This window comes from Parasteatoda tepidariorum, chromosome 8, assembly GCF_982258835.1.
Source record: "Parasteatoda tepidariorum strain Cologne lab strain chromosome 8, Ptep-v5.0, whole genome shotgun sequence".
NCBI classification, from domain to species: Eukaryota; Metazoa; Arthropoda; class Arachnida; order Araneae; family Theridiidae; genus Parasteatoda; species Parasteatoda tepidariorum.
In genome coordinates, this window is record NC_141762.1 from 20,236,699 (window position 1) to 20,253,202 (window position 16,504).

Consider the following 16,504-nt stretch of genomic DNA (forward strand, 5'->3'; position numbering starts at 1 on the left):
CATATCGGTATTTAGCTATAATACGATACAAATTTGCATCAACCTTAATAAGAATTTAAATTATTGCACCGTGTTTCCAATGCCCTAAAAAACATATTATCGTCTTAGAAAGTTTAAGAAATACGATAATATGGCTCAACAAGGCACCATTTTAAGGCTGCAATGAGTTTGAGTGGTATTCTGATTCAATGGGCTCCGAAATTTTCAACAGCGCATTCTATCAGAGATGGTTTTAGTTAATTAAATGTTAATGAACTATTTAATTTCTCAATTGCACACTGTTTGCTATTTCCCTATATCAATGAAATACCGTTTTCAACGTCTCTAAAATCTCATCAGAAAATACTCGGTAATGTAATCACTCAAAAATTAAAGGTAAAAGTTAAAAATCACAAAGAATAGTGTTTCAAAAAAGAAGTTCTTATCACCTAATAAAAGTAAAAAGCTCTTTTTTATTGAATGACTTTCACCTTCGCCCACTCTTAAGAGCGCCAAAAAAGAATGGGACAGATCATTTGCATAAAATAGCCCTTACTTTAATAGAACAGAATAAAAATATTCCACAAATTCTCCAAGAATCATTCACGATCGAATTTGTAACCTCGAGGCGCAATAATGGGGAAAGTAGGCCACTGGACTTCTCATCCTTCCTCCCTTCTCTGATGCGGTTTCTTGATTGGACAACTTTCTTTTTCTATACCAGGTTAGGGGGACCATCTTCTTCTAATCTTCCGCTATAGTGTCTGGCTAATCAAACAAATAAATAAAATAAAAATCATTTTTTACCCCCTACTTGTCTTACTGATTAAATCACGTGGTTGCTGCCATAAAAGAACTTTTTAAAAGAAAATCTGGCTATTTGTCTTCTTCGCTTGTTATCGTCTGCAGTGCTCGTAAACTTTTAAAAAGGATTTTTCTTCATAGTTACTGATGATGAATTCTAAGTTTAGTAGATTTATATGGATGCAATAGATTTATAAATATTACTTTTGGATTTATATTTAAAAAACGCAACCATTCAACTTCTTATTACTCGGCGTTTAATTTTATTTATAAATGAGCTGTATATCGTTAGTTGCCAGCTAATTCCTTTTTCGTAAGTTTTTGTTTTTAAATTTTGTATAAATTAGTAACTTATAAAATATTTAGCACTCATCCCAAAACGTGATGGCGTTTTCTAAATCATTATCAACCTTCATATTCTTAATATGGATGCGAAGTTTGCCAGGACTATTACTTATAGTAGCTGGCGAAGCTACCACAGCTTCTACGAAAGAGGTTGAATTCATCGGCTGGAAACCAGTGGGGAAATCTGAATCTTTAAGCACGTCAGAGTTTGCCGAGAAGTATCCAGACATTAAAAAAGAAAACGAATCTGATAGCGAGACAGCCGAAACTCGAAAAAGCTTTGTTCTGGTATATCCTCCGCGACAGCAATCCTCACCTGCAGAAGAACATCAAAATCTCAGGGGTCAGAAAGACCATGAGCGTTCCAATGGAGGGCCTCCTCTCAGAGCATATCCAACACAAACAAGATACCACCGACAGATGTTGAACTTTGCTGCTTCTGGAGGAGGCAACAGAAGAGCTCCTGGAGTTTACCATAGAACGAAATTCCCACCTGTAGCAAATCCCCCTCCTTTACCACCTCATGCCGTCAGACAGAAAACAAAGCCAGTACCAAACTTTCAACCTGAATCTACATCTCAGCACCAAGTGCAAATTCAATTGCTTGATGGATACATTGTACCACCAGCAGGAGGTGAGTAGTTTTAATCCATTTAATTTTCTTCTATGAAGTATGACAACTCATGTTAATTATTCTTTTCCCGATCTCCATTTCTTAATTGTGATATTATTTCATTATATCTAAGCAATAAATTAGTATCAATGATTATTTTGAAACTGAGTAATATAAATCATATCGTAGTTAGATCAAATTTTTTTTAATTATGATGATATTTCTGAGGATGCAGAAAAAATTCTATCTATGACTATTTTGGAGGTGTATAATCTAAAATAATATTGAGAGTATAAGTAAAGCTAATTTTAAAAATATAGTATATATTAATTAATTGAATGTATAATTATCATATAATTTTCTATCGATAGAATAATAATAGTTTTCTTAAAATGCAAAAAATGCTCTTTCAAAATTTATAAGTGACATCTTGGAATAAATTAATTATGGAATTTTCAAACGTAAAGTAAATGAATGTATAATTTTCTTATAAAGGTAATAAATTTATAAGGGTAATAATTTATAATAAATTTTATATAGTGGAATAATAACTTTTTTACATAAAAATAATAGTTTTTGTAAAATAGAATAAATTTTATTAGGAAATTTCAAATGAAGTTAAGTAAGTGAATGCATAACCTCGGTAAAAATTGTGTGTATATTAAGTAATTGAGTGTTTATCTTTCGTACTTCGGAAAAATAAGCTTAAAAAATGAAAAATATTTAATATAATATCTACGTTAAGTAATTAAATGTAGGATTTTCATAAAAAAATAAATAATTAAACATAATAAAACGTTAAAGTTTAAAGAAATTAAATATTATCCATTATTGTAAATATTTAAACCTCATATCCATGCTACTCTTTCTAACACCAATAAAAAAATCAAGCTTTATTTTCGGTAATTGCACTTATATTGAGTTTTAATTTCATAAACATAATAGTTAGATAAATAAGTTTAATTTCACTTTAAGGCATAAAGTTAATTAAATTCAGTTTAACTATTTCATAAATCTGTAAGTGATATTTAGTCAATAGGATGAAAGAAAAAAAGACATTTTGGATAAAAATAAAAATGTTTTGATCTATTCTTAAGCATATAAGCAACTGAAGGGAAATATATTTTTATTTGAAGATATATGAAGGGATTTTTAAAATTGAAGCATAAACTGAAATAAAAAAAAATTCCATTTGTATAACGAAGTTACTATTAGTTTCTTACTTTCAGAAACTCCTCACATGATTTTCGCAAAAACAACGTTAGGGATTCGTTAAGGATTTTAATTATATCAACAATGTTTTATATTTTATCTTTAGTATAAAAATAAACACCGGTAATATGATATAAATATCTACATCTTTACTGAAATTTGAATTTGTCTGCATTTCAATACTTTTAATTCATTTACTTTCTTATTTTTCTAAGAATCGATTAATTATTGAGTATGATTAGTTTTAAAGTTTATAATCATGAGACGTAATTTAGTCAAAAACCGCTTTATTAACAATAGATATATTTTGCAACATGGTAATTTTTTTCTCTAATTTAAAGTTAAATTATATGTTTATTTTTCAATTCATGATGATTATTACATTATTTCCTCATTTATGAATACTATTATATTATGAAAATATTTACCCCAACCTGCCCCAATTCTGGGCATACGGGTAAATGTTTATTATATTATACTATTATATTATATATTACTTTCTGGTTGAAATTTGATGTTGTTGTTATCAAAAAGAAAAAAAAAGATACCTTAGAAAAATTACATTTATTTAACCAGTAAATTTTGAAATATCTCTGACATTAATTACTCTTTTAAATATTAATTTTCTGATATGCTTTAGTTTCCTCCAAAAACTAGAAGCTAAACACAGGCTAGTTTAATAAATTCAAAGTGAAATTGTCTTTACAATGTTATTAAAGTTATAGTTTTGCTCTCTTCAACATAAGCAATTAATCTAAGATGTGCTCTCAAATTTGTTTATTTAGCTCTTACTAAATATAGACAATAAATGTAGACCAAATGTGAACTCTAAATAAATTATAGAAAATTATTCAGGTTATTTCAGTGAAATGATTAAATATGATTCTGTAGTTTTAACAAGGCAGTAAATAATGTTCCTTGACGACAAAACCGCTTTACAAAAGCAAGAAACTGTTTTAAAATAATAATAAATTGAGATGTTCCTTTAGCTCAATTATTAAAATTAATCGTGTAACTTAGTATTGACCGGGTAACAAACATTGTTACTTTAACCAACACTTAAATTAAGTATCTTTCTATGATTTTGTATTATGGATGATACATTCAAATAAAATAAAAAAAGAAACACTGGAAGTAAATATGTATATTTTTGAAAAATATAGCTTATTACGAATTATGAATAGTTTTGCTTTTAATAAAGAATACTAAATTGTAATTTTTGAACAGAAGTTTTATTAAGAAAAAACAAGAAATAGCGATTTTTACAAATTACTAATTTAATTTACTGTCTTAGAACAAAATAAATACGTTTATTAATAAGTTTATAGAATTTACGAGTGTTGAAACAGACATTGAAAATAAAAAATGATTAAGGAGAAAAGGATTTTTTTCAGTGTCACAATAGTGATGAAATGGAGCATGTAGCATTAAATAGTGACATTTACGCCTATCATTTTTTATTTTTTTCTTCATAATGATAGCTATAAACTTTTAATTTATGTGTTTGATAAAAAAAACCTGAACAGTATCACATCATTCTTTGGATTTTGGACTTTTTTCGAAAATATCGTCTTCATTGAAGAAAAAAAAATTGGTTTGAATATGAATTATATTTGATTATGATGATAATAACACTCGTGTAATATGAACTAAATTTAAATGCATACATAAATAAAAACAAACAAATATAAATGAACAATGCTCTTGTTTTTCATTTTTATTTTTTATAATAATTTGATTATGCATTTTTAAAATTAATATAAAAATTATGTAAAAAACTGACATAACTTAACACTAGGCTATATCTAAATTATATTCCAGTTTCCAATTTTCCGCATGTTTTTTATTCTATTTTGAAATAAAATATGTGAAATTTTTCAGAAATTATAATTATTTGGTTTTCTTTCAGTAAGGGTTTACAAAATTTTGAGATCATTTTAAGATAAAGGTATAGCCAAAGTAGTTTTGTGATATTTTACAGGTTATGTAAAAATAATTTCAGTCATTTGATTAAAAACTCATCAGTCGGCAACTTATTAATTAATTTGACAAGAAACAAAAATCTAGGTAAACACAAAATCCAATAAAATTTAAAACAAAGCAATTTACAGTTAACATGAAAATTATGATAAATTATCACTATGTTTCAAAAAGCGAATTCAAATATTTAAGTCAATAAATATCCCATAGACGATGCAGAAAAGATATGGAAACTCCAAAATATATGCATATTTAAATTTATAAAGAAACAAAAATAATGGTGGCCAATAATTTTGAGAGAGATAACAATATGAGTATGGAAACCCTAAAATATATGCATATTTAAATTTGTAAATAAATAAGAAAAATAGTGGTCAATAATTTTGAGATATATAACAATATGAGTATGTAATATTATGGAAAAGTTTCACAGTGAGGCTTAGGAACAAAATTTCTTTGGAATTACAATGATGGATTTTGGGATCATTAGTTCGTTAGGGTTTTCGTAAGATAAACAAATTAATTAAAAGATTATTTTGCTTTGCATGAATTTTTATTGAATTCAGGACTAATTTCAGTTATAAATTTTTCCACGTACTTTTCGGAAATTGGATTTCCTCGGAATTCAGAAAAGTCAGTACGCTTTACTAAAAGTCTTGATGGGCATTGTTGTCAAAAACTGTATTTGTTAAAATTCATGTTTGATTTGAAACCTAAAAATAATACAATATTAATACAACATAATTTTGTTAAAAATTTGTTTATTCATCAATTATGTAATTTAATATTTTTCATTATTCGTCTCTCAACGTATTTTCACATATATGAATATCGTCTTTATGTGCCACTGTGTCTTTAATGAAAAAAGTTTTCAATCAATACGTATTACACACACATTTATGATTCAATATTTTTCAATATCCGTCTCTCAACATATTTTTACACTTTTGAATATCTTCTTCATATGCCACAGTGTCTTTGAAGGATGAATGTTTTAAATTAAAGCGTTTTACCCTAACATTTATGGAACAAAGAATTAGACTCTCACCGGAAGTTGGCTTACATGTAATTATCGAAAGATTTCAAAGATATTCAGTTGATATTAAGAGAAAGAACCAAAAAAGAGTAATATGGATAATATAAGACTGACAAAAAACATTTTCAACATCATCAAGAAAATTAAATTTTCAAGATAGCAATGAACTTGTCTTATAGCTCAAGGAACAAATATGTCCCATAATTTATGTCTCATTTGAAATGATACTTGCACCTGCATCATTTTCATTATTATTTTTTTATTTGCACATTCGTATTTTAACTTAATTTAATAATCAATGAGAATCTCAAATGAATGAATTATTTATCGACGCTATTATGATGCGTATACAGATGTTAAAGACTACATAATGCAATGGCGTCTTAATGGGCCAAGAAATATTACCCCAAGATATAAGTCCAAATAATTTGGAATGCAACTTTCTAGAAATTACTTTAATACTTATGAGAGAGTCAATTTAGTGACCTTTATAGGAATGTGAAAGTTATAGGCTATTAACACGGAATAATGTTTTTCTGTGCAGATTTCAGTCATTGGATTTCTTAGTGAAAGCGATACTCTATAATTTCGGAATGATTTTCGGGGAGCAAAACCCCCTCGCCGATTATTATTTACCTTTACTTTCCCTCCTAAATAATGGCCTTTACCTCATATAAGTCTCTGAACGGCATAACTTTCGATTTCCGTCGTCAAGGCCGTTTATATTATATAGCTATGCAAAGCCGTTTATATTACATAGCTAACCGCCCTGAATAACTTTTGCACGTTCAAAGATTAAATCTTAATGGCCCGATGAGGTTACCTCAAATATGCTAAAATAGTTAGTGAATACATCAGGGTGGTGGATATTTTAAGTTACGAAATGTCACATAAAAAATATTTTTCTTCGTTTCTAAAATTAAAAAAAGAATTATACAAAAATCTATTGCGAGTGATTATCAATTGTGATATTTATTACACAAATCGATTAAGTCCCCTATAACATCCTAAATTCAAAAGACAAAGCACTTGCTTTAGTCATAGTTTTTAGATTTATAATAAATATTCTACGTAATGAAAATCAAGACCTCTAAATAATTAAAAATTATGAGAATTCATAATATGAAAAGTATTTTAAAAAAATAATGTACAGTGCGCAAATAATAAATGAAACACCCTGAATAACTTTTGATCTAATTACCGCAGTTTTACGTACTAGGACTCAATCTTAATAGTTTGAGGGGTTTACTTCAAATATGTTAATTAGTTAGTACAGACGATATTTTAAGTTAAGACACAAAAATGAGACACTTTCTCTGAATAAACATACTTTTTGTTGTTGATGGTTTTTGACCCCCAAAATATAGGGGGTAGTCATAATCTGGGAAATGTGGTCCCAATAATTTGGTCAGGATAGCTGTCGAAAGTTTGGTCCCCTTATGTCAATTATACTTTTTTCGTATTTCGTTATTTCTCTAGAATTTTTTAAGCGAATTGAACAATTATTGCACACAATTATAAAATTCGTTTATCCAGAAAAAAAGACTCTCTGCAAAAAAATAAATTTTAGTAAATATTTATTATATTTTATTTAATAATAGTAGTAAAAATGTTGAAATGTAAGGTATACAATTTTGTACATCATTTTAATGAATGTGATTTTACATTGCAAAATGCAAACTTTGAGCGAAATCGATAAAATAGTTCCCGAGAAATTGAATTTTAAAAAGTTATATAAAATAATTAAAAAATATTAATTTATATAAAATATTATTTCGAATAAATATTACAGTCAATTCGCTATAACTCGAAGTACGATAACTCGAATATTACTATAACTCGATTTTTTTATGAGGTCCCGACCCTTTTATCTTCAATTTCATGTTAATTATTCTCGATTACTCGAATTTTACTCCCTTTAACTCGATTTTTTTTTGATCTTTTAAAGCAAGAAAAAAAACCTAGGAACTGATATCTTGCCCTTTCCTTTGCAACACACACACACAATGTCTTTCGCACTCTTCATGGAGAAGATAAAGCTGTCCCTCTTGAAGTATGTGAACAGTGGTTAAGTGAAACGTTACCAAATTTACTTCAAGGATACAGTTAAAATGATGTTTTCAATATTGATGAAATGGGTTTATTTTTTAAATGTCTTCCAAATAAAACTATGATGTTTAAGGATGAAAACTGCTCAGGGGGTAAAATGAGCAAGGAACGTTTGACTGTCCTAGTTGGAAGAAATGCGTCTGGGACAGAGAAATTGCCCTTACTTGTTATCGGAAAAAAAGCGAAATCCCCGATGTTTCAAGAACGTAAAAACGTATTCCTTTGGATTACAAGCCTAACAAAAAGTTTTGGATGACATCAGTTTTATTTGAAAACTATGTAAGAAAATTGGATCGGAAATTATTCGCTAAAAAAAGAAAAGTGATACTCTTTATGGATAAATGCACAGCACATAGTGATCAACCTAATTTGAAAGCAGTAAACTTGCAGTTTCTCCCGCCAAACACAACAGCAAAGTTGCAGCCGATGGACCAGGGTATCATAAAGTGCTTCATACAGTCTTATCGTAAATGGCTTGTCAGAAAAATGATTAATAAGCATTAATTAAATTATCCGACAATATTTTGAAAGTCCAAAACCGAAACTAACGGTAAGTCGAACTTCCGATACGTCGAAGTTTTTCGTCAGTCCTATCAGATTCGAGTTATCGCGAATTCACTGTATTTCATATAAATTATTAATATAATATAAATTTTGGAAAATAATATATTTCAACAAAAAAAGAATCGTGCAAAAATAAAAATATTTCTTTTTCAATTAAATTGAAATTATAATAAAAGGGAACAAACTTAATAGTCAGCAAAACCGGTTTTTAAAAACTTGTATTTTATTACCCTTATATTAAACACTCTGTTAAAGCATTCCTTTAATATACCAGATGTATTGCTTGGTAAATATATGACTACATAATCTTGTAATTTAAACAATTCGGATGATAAAGCGACTTTTATACTACACATATGTATTTATAAAAGATGGTGATCTGTATCATTGAAAAGTTGATAAGTAATTCGTTGTGTTCAATTAAATATATATGATTTTAAATTATTTTGCAGGAGCTCAAAACACATATGCAAAGGAAAAACCGTCACCATTAGCAACTTTTCCACTGAATCTTAACAATGTTCCAGAAATAAGATTATTATTGCCTAATGATGTCCAACAGCAATTAGCAGATTTGAGAATATCCATACCTCAACAGGAGCAGGCCTCCAAACCATATCCAGAAACTCCAAATAGAGGACCACCCAATCATGGAAATGAAGCATATCGCGGAGGGGAAGGAAAAATACCTAGTCCAACTTTCGAATCCCAAAGATATCCTGAAAAAAATTACGACAAGCCTCAAGATACTCCTCTGAAACCTAACTATAACCAAAACAATAATCAAAATCAACCAGATGAAGGATTCTCCCAACCAGATCCTAATCATTTTGCCAATGCAGTGAACTTTCCTGGTCCTAACTTTCAAGATGCAACAAACAACTACGGGCAAGCCTATTCAAATGAACAACAACATCAGGGTGGAAATGAAGCCATACACAACCAAAATTTCCAAGTAGATTCAAGGGTTCCTTTGAAACACCAAAACTATGGCAATGACGGTAATTCAAATCAAAACCAGTATAATAATGACTTCCAACTGGACGCCAGGGCACCAACTAAGACTCAAAGCTTTTCAAGTGGCCAAAGGGATTATTCCCACAATACGAGGAATTATCAGCACAACAATGGGCAACAGTTTAATCAACAAAATCATCGAGGTGGAGGAGGATTTCCTCCTTTTTCCAACGAAGTGCAAAGAGGGGCTAGAGGCGAGAGTTTCAGACCTCTTTCGAATGGAAATTTTCCACAAAAGGTAAACTACAACAACGCTCAATCTGTAAAAGGTGGCCAGCAAATTGGAAACAACCAGTACAATTCAAATCAGAACTTGGGACAAAATGCATGGAGGGCCCAACAACCCAACAGAGGCAAGATAAACAACAACAACAACAGAGTAATTCCAAATGAAAAACACTTCTACAATGTCGATTCAATCAATAATAATCAAAATATCAAAACGCAAACAGGATTTCACAGCACGCAGCAAAATATTAATTACAACGTCGCTGGAGGAGGTCAAACTGGTCAAAAAGCCACGGGAACGTCATATAATCAAGCCGATTCCAATCAGGGAGGTTTTGAACAGCAAAAGATATTGGATGATGGTAATGTGTACGATGGTACACAATCTTCTAGTGGTTCACCAATTTCTACGACTCAGTTCACGCAACAAGTGCTAGATGATGATAGAAATACAACGCAAGGAAACGCGGTTGACGAAGTGTATTTTGTGCCACAGTTGCCAACTCAAGACGATGTACAGACTCAAATAACTTCTTTGGATGTTTCAACTCCAGAGGATGCATCCGTAGGAACAGAAACCGTGTCAACAAATACAGTGAGAGAAAACACGCCTGTAACACAACAAGAGGGTAAGTATTTTCTCATTTCTCAAAATAATTCAATTTATTGTCATTTCAAATCAATATTACCGATTTAGGGAAAACTATTCGAAAGTGCCAAACATGTTTTGAAACATACGATAGATCTACGAAAAATCGGTCGACTTGAAAAAATTAAGGTAAATCTCAGTCTCACCTAAAGATGCGCAATGACTTGGGGTCAGTACACAAATAACACTAACTAGAGTTATTTCAAAAAAAAATTATTACGTTAAAAAAAGCTGTTTTCATTTTAGAAAAAATAATTTCAGTGTGAGAAAGTAAAAATATTCAAAACAGAATTATAGCATATTATTTAGACAGATAATGTATTCCTTGAATTGGCAATAAATTTATTAAATTTATTATTAATTAAGTGTTTAAAACTACCCGAAATGTAATTGTCATTTTATTTTGAAGAATTATAAGGCAATCAAATATCAAAATAAGGCAATGGTATCCATTTTGTTTTGAAACATAAAGTCTATCTCTCAATATTGCTTAAGTTTATCCTTTCTCTCAATATGTATTTAATTTTTTCTACATTGTATAAATTTAATAACAATTTACAAAATTAACTTGCTAAAAAACTCTAAAAAAAAACAATTTAAAAAAATTGAACCAAGAAACAGTACCATGGGGTAATCATTTCGTTGTTTTCAATTACTTGATTTTATCTTCAAACTATTGCATTCATATGGCATCCTCAATGATTCCTAATTGTTATCAAAATCATAAACTATTAATAAATTCAGGAGGTTTCATAATGATCACCTTTATTACATATTTTAAGAGACTCTTTGACTTAATTTTTTTGGAAAGAATCTATAAAATATGTGCAAAGGGCAGTCATTACATAAGTAACTTTATTGGTTTAAGCGCTTGTTACTTCTTGAATTTATTATGCTTTAACCTTTAAATATGCTGACCAGGTGGCCGAGTGGTTAGCGTGTCTGACTGCGGAGCCATTAACCGCTGGTTCGAATCCTGCTCAGGGCATGGATGTTTCTTCCTCTCTCTGTGTTCTATGTCATTTCCTCTTTGTGTGAATGTGATCCACCTATAAACGGGTTTGTGGTTGTGTGACGTGGGCGACGCTGCTCCACCGACGTGGCTTCGCCACGGGTGCCCACTGGGTAACGAGAAGAGAGTAGCAGTTCTGGCATTTCTGTGGCCAATGGGACAAACCCCAAGTGCCCGCCATTTAAAAAAAAAAAAAAAAAAAAAAACTTTACATTGAACTTTTTTTCTTTTCATTTTTCTGCACAGAATTTGAAACATCAAGCGATGGAATCACTGGAAGTTCGGGTATTAGCCGACAAATTAGCAATTTGGTTGACCAAAACAATTTCTGCGATTGTTCTCAAAACTGTGCTCCAATTCAGAGATTGCCATCCGAGAACTTTGGGTCATCTATTAGAGAAATTACAAGGTCATTAAATGCCGATGCCTTTTTTGAGTTTGTGGGTCTTTCTGACGATGAAATTGAGTCCATGCTCTCTAATACAGGTAAGCAAATTTTTATTTCCCATATATTTTCAGAAGCAAATGTTTGTTTCGCCTATGGAACACTTAATGATCGAGCTTCTTTCGGCGGAACCCTGATATAATTAATGGATACAAAGAGTTTAAAATATTTAAGAGGAATGAAATTTTTTCAGGGTTTCTTCATTAATCTTAAATTAGATTTTATGTCAGGAAGTTGATTTCGCACTCCAGGAGCAGTATCTAATTTAGTTCTGAATTTTTTTTCTCACATATATAACATATACAGTAGTACATATATAACATATAACATAACAGGTGTACATATATAAGCTGAAAATGAAACAAATAAGACCAATTGTGTTATTTTGTTGAAATGAAAATTAAAAAGAATTTATACCAGCGTTGAAAATGGTTATACCAGCGACACATATCTTTATCATCAACTTTAATTTAAAAATCGTGATAGGAAATAGTGCAATTTTTCATAAACGCGTGTCCTATTCATAATTTAAAAGTATAGTTATTAGAAAAATAATGTTTAAAAAATGTGCTATTTCATTGTAATAACATTTTACTTTTAATCATTTCACAAAGTCAACCGAAATATTATATAAATGATGGATTATTGATCTGATCTAAATATAAACACAGGCTCAAAATATCATTGTTGTTTAAGTTTTAAAAAAAATGTTCTAACATTCGGAACCCCTTACATGGAACCCTAGGATTACACCGAACACCATTTGGAAACCACCATTTGATTTCAGAGGAATGCTTGTGACAGTAATATTACGAAAACTTTTCGGAATCTGTCTGAAGTAGCATTCCGTGAAGCACTGTAAGTTTATTAAATAAACTTTTTTTTTAAATAAATGAATACTCAATACAACTGTAATTACAAAAAATGTAATTTCTATACTAATAATGAAAAATAATTATTTACATCGGTACAATACGAAACAAAAGTAATATTTTTCTAAACGTGGACATATTTAGAACATATATTTATATAGAAATATATATCTATTATATTAAGCTATTATATTGATCGATTATATCTATTATGTAAGTAATATATATTTAGAATATATATTTATTATATTCAAATCTCTAAATAGGTACAATCCGGGTATTATAAGTCTTACTTACACTGTATAAAAAAAATCATTTTTAGAAGGAATGGCGTGATTTTAGCCAATAATTTGAAACCTAATTAGTGCCGGATATATACAAGTTTCCTTTACTTAATATCTAAAAATATATTCGTTGGTGGCGTTCAATTAACTGTCCATGATTCGAATAACTGAAATGAGCCTATAACGTTTAAAGCTTTTAAACGTTTAACGTTAATTAAAATATTTTTTTTGTTCAGAAAAAAAAGTGTTTAGGTATCTCATCATCTAAAGCGATTGTGAAAGAAACTCAACCACTGAAAAATAAGGAATGTATGTACAATCGGAGATGAGAATAATGCTAAATTAACAGCCCACTCATTTTCCTCAAACAGCAATTGCTACTTTAATAAATGTTAATATTTCCGCAATAAAATTAAATTTGCCTCAAAGATTGCACATAAAAAGGAAACAAATTATAAACAATTCACGGAAATCATTCTGAGTTTCATTTTCCTATATTCTTATTAAATTATAGGGAAACTTGGTACTTGCGTATTCTCTCGTCGATCGTTTTTCCCAAATCTGAAAATAAATTTAGAAATGGTTCAATTTAAAATATTATCTCGTTAGTTACATCTTATTTTTTTTGTTATAAGTTATATGTGTACTCTATACATTTTTTATAATCAATTACTATATTAAACTAAATTTGAAAGATACCAAAATTATTCTGGCTCGATGTTGTCGAAAATAGTCGACTGGATAATATGTAAGTACCGGAAACGTAGCCCTCAGATTTTTAAATAAAAAAACAATTTGGGTGTGAAATTCCCCTATATTTGCATAGAATAGGGGAATTTAAATAGAGGCATTCCCCCATATTTTGCTAAACTTAGCTTTCAGAAATATCTTTAAAAGTTAAAATCAGCTTTCAGAATTATCTTAAAAAGTTGAAATTAGTTGTCACAATTAGCTTATAAAAAGTAAAAATTAACTTTCTGGAATATCTGAGCTTGCGAACAATCACTGTAAAAGTATTTTGATAGTTATAAAAAAAATGAAGAGATTGTTAGAAGACGCTTTATAATAAAAGAGCGTATATTATTTTTCTGTTTTAATTTTCCGGTTTTAAATTTAGTTTTTATAAATTAAATGTATTATACAAATTAAAAAGATTTATTTTTCAGTTTTAAGTTTTTGGTTTAAATTAAATGTAATATACCGGATTACAGATATAGAATGTTATATTGTGATATTTTGTAAATTCGAAAATTAATTTTAATATATTTCTTAAATAAAGTAAGATATTTAAATAAGTTGGTTGAATCAAGAAATATTTTATGACACGTTTTTTTATCTGTGTATCATTTTTCTAAAAATAATTCTTTATTCTAAGAAAAAGCAATTATTTAGTAAATCATTCATTTTATTAATTTGGTTTATAGCGTTGTTGTTTGGTTCGTATGTAATTCATCTAGACTTTGAGAGGAAAAATAGCATAAAATAAACGTACAATTAACTAAATATTTTTATTTTTACAAAAATTAAGGTCCGCGAAACGACTTTTGTTCTTACAAAACCAAAACGACTTGTTTAACAAAAGGTTTTTAGAAGTGTTTTTTTTCCTTCCAAACCTAAATCTTATATTTCTGTACAAAAATGCAATCAAAGACACTTGGAGAATTTTTTTTAAAGATCAAAACTGAAAAGATTGTTACAGTTTCATAGAATTTTTTTAATTTAATTCAGTAAGTGAAAAAAAAAACCGGAATGACTAAAGCTGCATTGTTATTTTGTTCATTGACAGAGAAAGTTTGAGAATGCCAGTGATTAAGCTCAAAAAATTTGTAAACCAGACAGATTTAAAACGCTCTGTTTGATTTCTGGTTACCAGAACACAAAATTTAAAGAAATATTACCTCAACACAAGTAGAGGCTGTTTGTTTTTGAAGAATGTAAAATGAAATCTTTTGAGATCTTAAAACAATTAAGATCTCAGGAACGTGATTTTATTCACTTAGCAGAGCTTAAAGTAAAGAGAGTTAAGTTTTTTTAACATTTAAGCCATTCACCTCAATTCCAACAACGGATATTAGGAACAAACCTTTGTAACTTACATTCATAAATGGATAACAGATAGGATTGCGCAATCGTAAGAACAAGAAATGAAGAAATAATATATGATTCTGATCGTGTTAAATAAGAAGATACATTGTGTATTGGGGATTTTATTTTCAGAGAGATTATAGACTGAAGTCACATCTGCTTCAGTAACTCTTAATCGTGATTGTTCTTTGTTTTTAGCCTTTTGGCATGGCTTTTTGGCTCCTTTCTTATAGAAAGGATTGTTCCATATGGATTTGTCGTGCTTCACTGTCTTTTAGATTACAAACTATCCTAAAATTAGTTTGTGTTCCATTTTCTTTGTTGCGCAGCACTTTCATTCTCAGGATGATACTATGTTTGAATGCTTCACTTATCTGACTAAAAGAGAATATTGAAAGCATTTTTGTTCCATTCGAAAGCAGTTTTATTATGCTTTCCGTTCATTCATTTCTTAGAAAACCGTCTGAGATTTATCCTTTTCCTTACTACGTTGTTGAAAAATTTTTTTTTAGAGAAACGACAATTCAACTAGGAATTTATTAATTCGTTTTTAAAACCCACCCACCATTTTCCTTTCACTGGATTTTTTGTTTGTTTTTGAGAAACCTTCATTTTTAGAAAACAGCGGTATATTTAAATTCAAATACTCTAGGCGTCGGACCTGTGTTCTACATTAATAAATACCACGCTAAGCATTCCTCGCCAGATTCGATCAAATAGTAAATTTGGCGAATAAAATTGCGTTTTGGCCAGAGTATTGGAGAATGATTTTTTTTCCACTGGAAAGAAAAGTATATATTTAACTAAACAAATCAGTATTTATTATTCCATTACAGTAATTTCGGTAGATGCTCCGCATAACCAATTAGAATTGGGTCCAAAAAAAGACATTTTAATTTAATTTTTTACATTATTCATTCATATTAAAATAATAACGTAATTTTCAACATGATTTATTTTAATTTTTTTTAATGTAATATGAAAGATAGGGAAACCTAAGGAAGATATAATGTTATGTTTTGAAGAATTATTCAAAATTTTAAAAAAATGCGATTTTTTTTGTTTAAATACAGCTTTTATACATTTTTGACGATGAAAACATTTTGAAATTAAAAAAATTACTTTTTGTTCTGAACTTCCTTAAATTAGTTTGAAGCTATTATTTTTTTAATTTGAAGCTATTTTAATTAAATTTTCAATTTTCAATTTCTTTTCTTTTAATATAAAGAATTTCAAATATTTAATTTAATGGTTTAAAAACACGTAATGC

At 29.0% G+C, this 16,504-nt stretch overlaps 1 protein-coding gene across 1 annotated transcript in view; it reads left to right on the forward strand.

Annotated features, from left to right (window-relative positions):
• Nucleotides 1-652: 652 nt before the first annotated feature.
• LOC107444096 (uncharacterized) overlaps nt 653-16,504 on the forward strand; it is a 47,705-nt gene continuing 31,853 nt past the window's right edge. Inside the window, exons 1-3 of the mRNA XM_043052321.3 lie at nt 653-1,762; nt 9,095-10,516; nt 11,795-12,034. Of these exons, the coding sequence (XP_042908255.2) occupies nt 1,168-1,762; nt 9,095-10,516; nt 11,795-12,034 (2,257 nt within the window). The 5' untranslated portion in view covers nt 653-1,167. The remainder of the gene's footprint in view (nt 1,763-9,094; nt 10,517-11,794; nt 12,035-16,504) is intronic.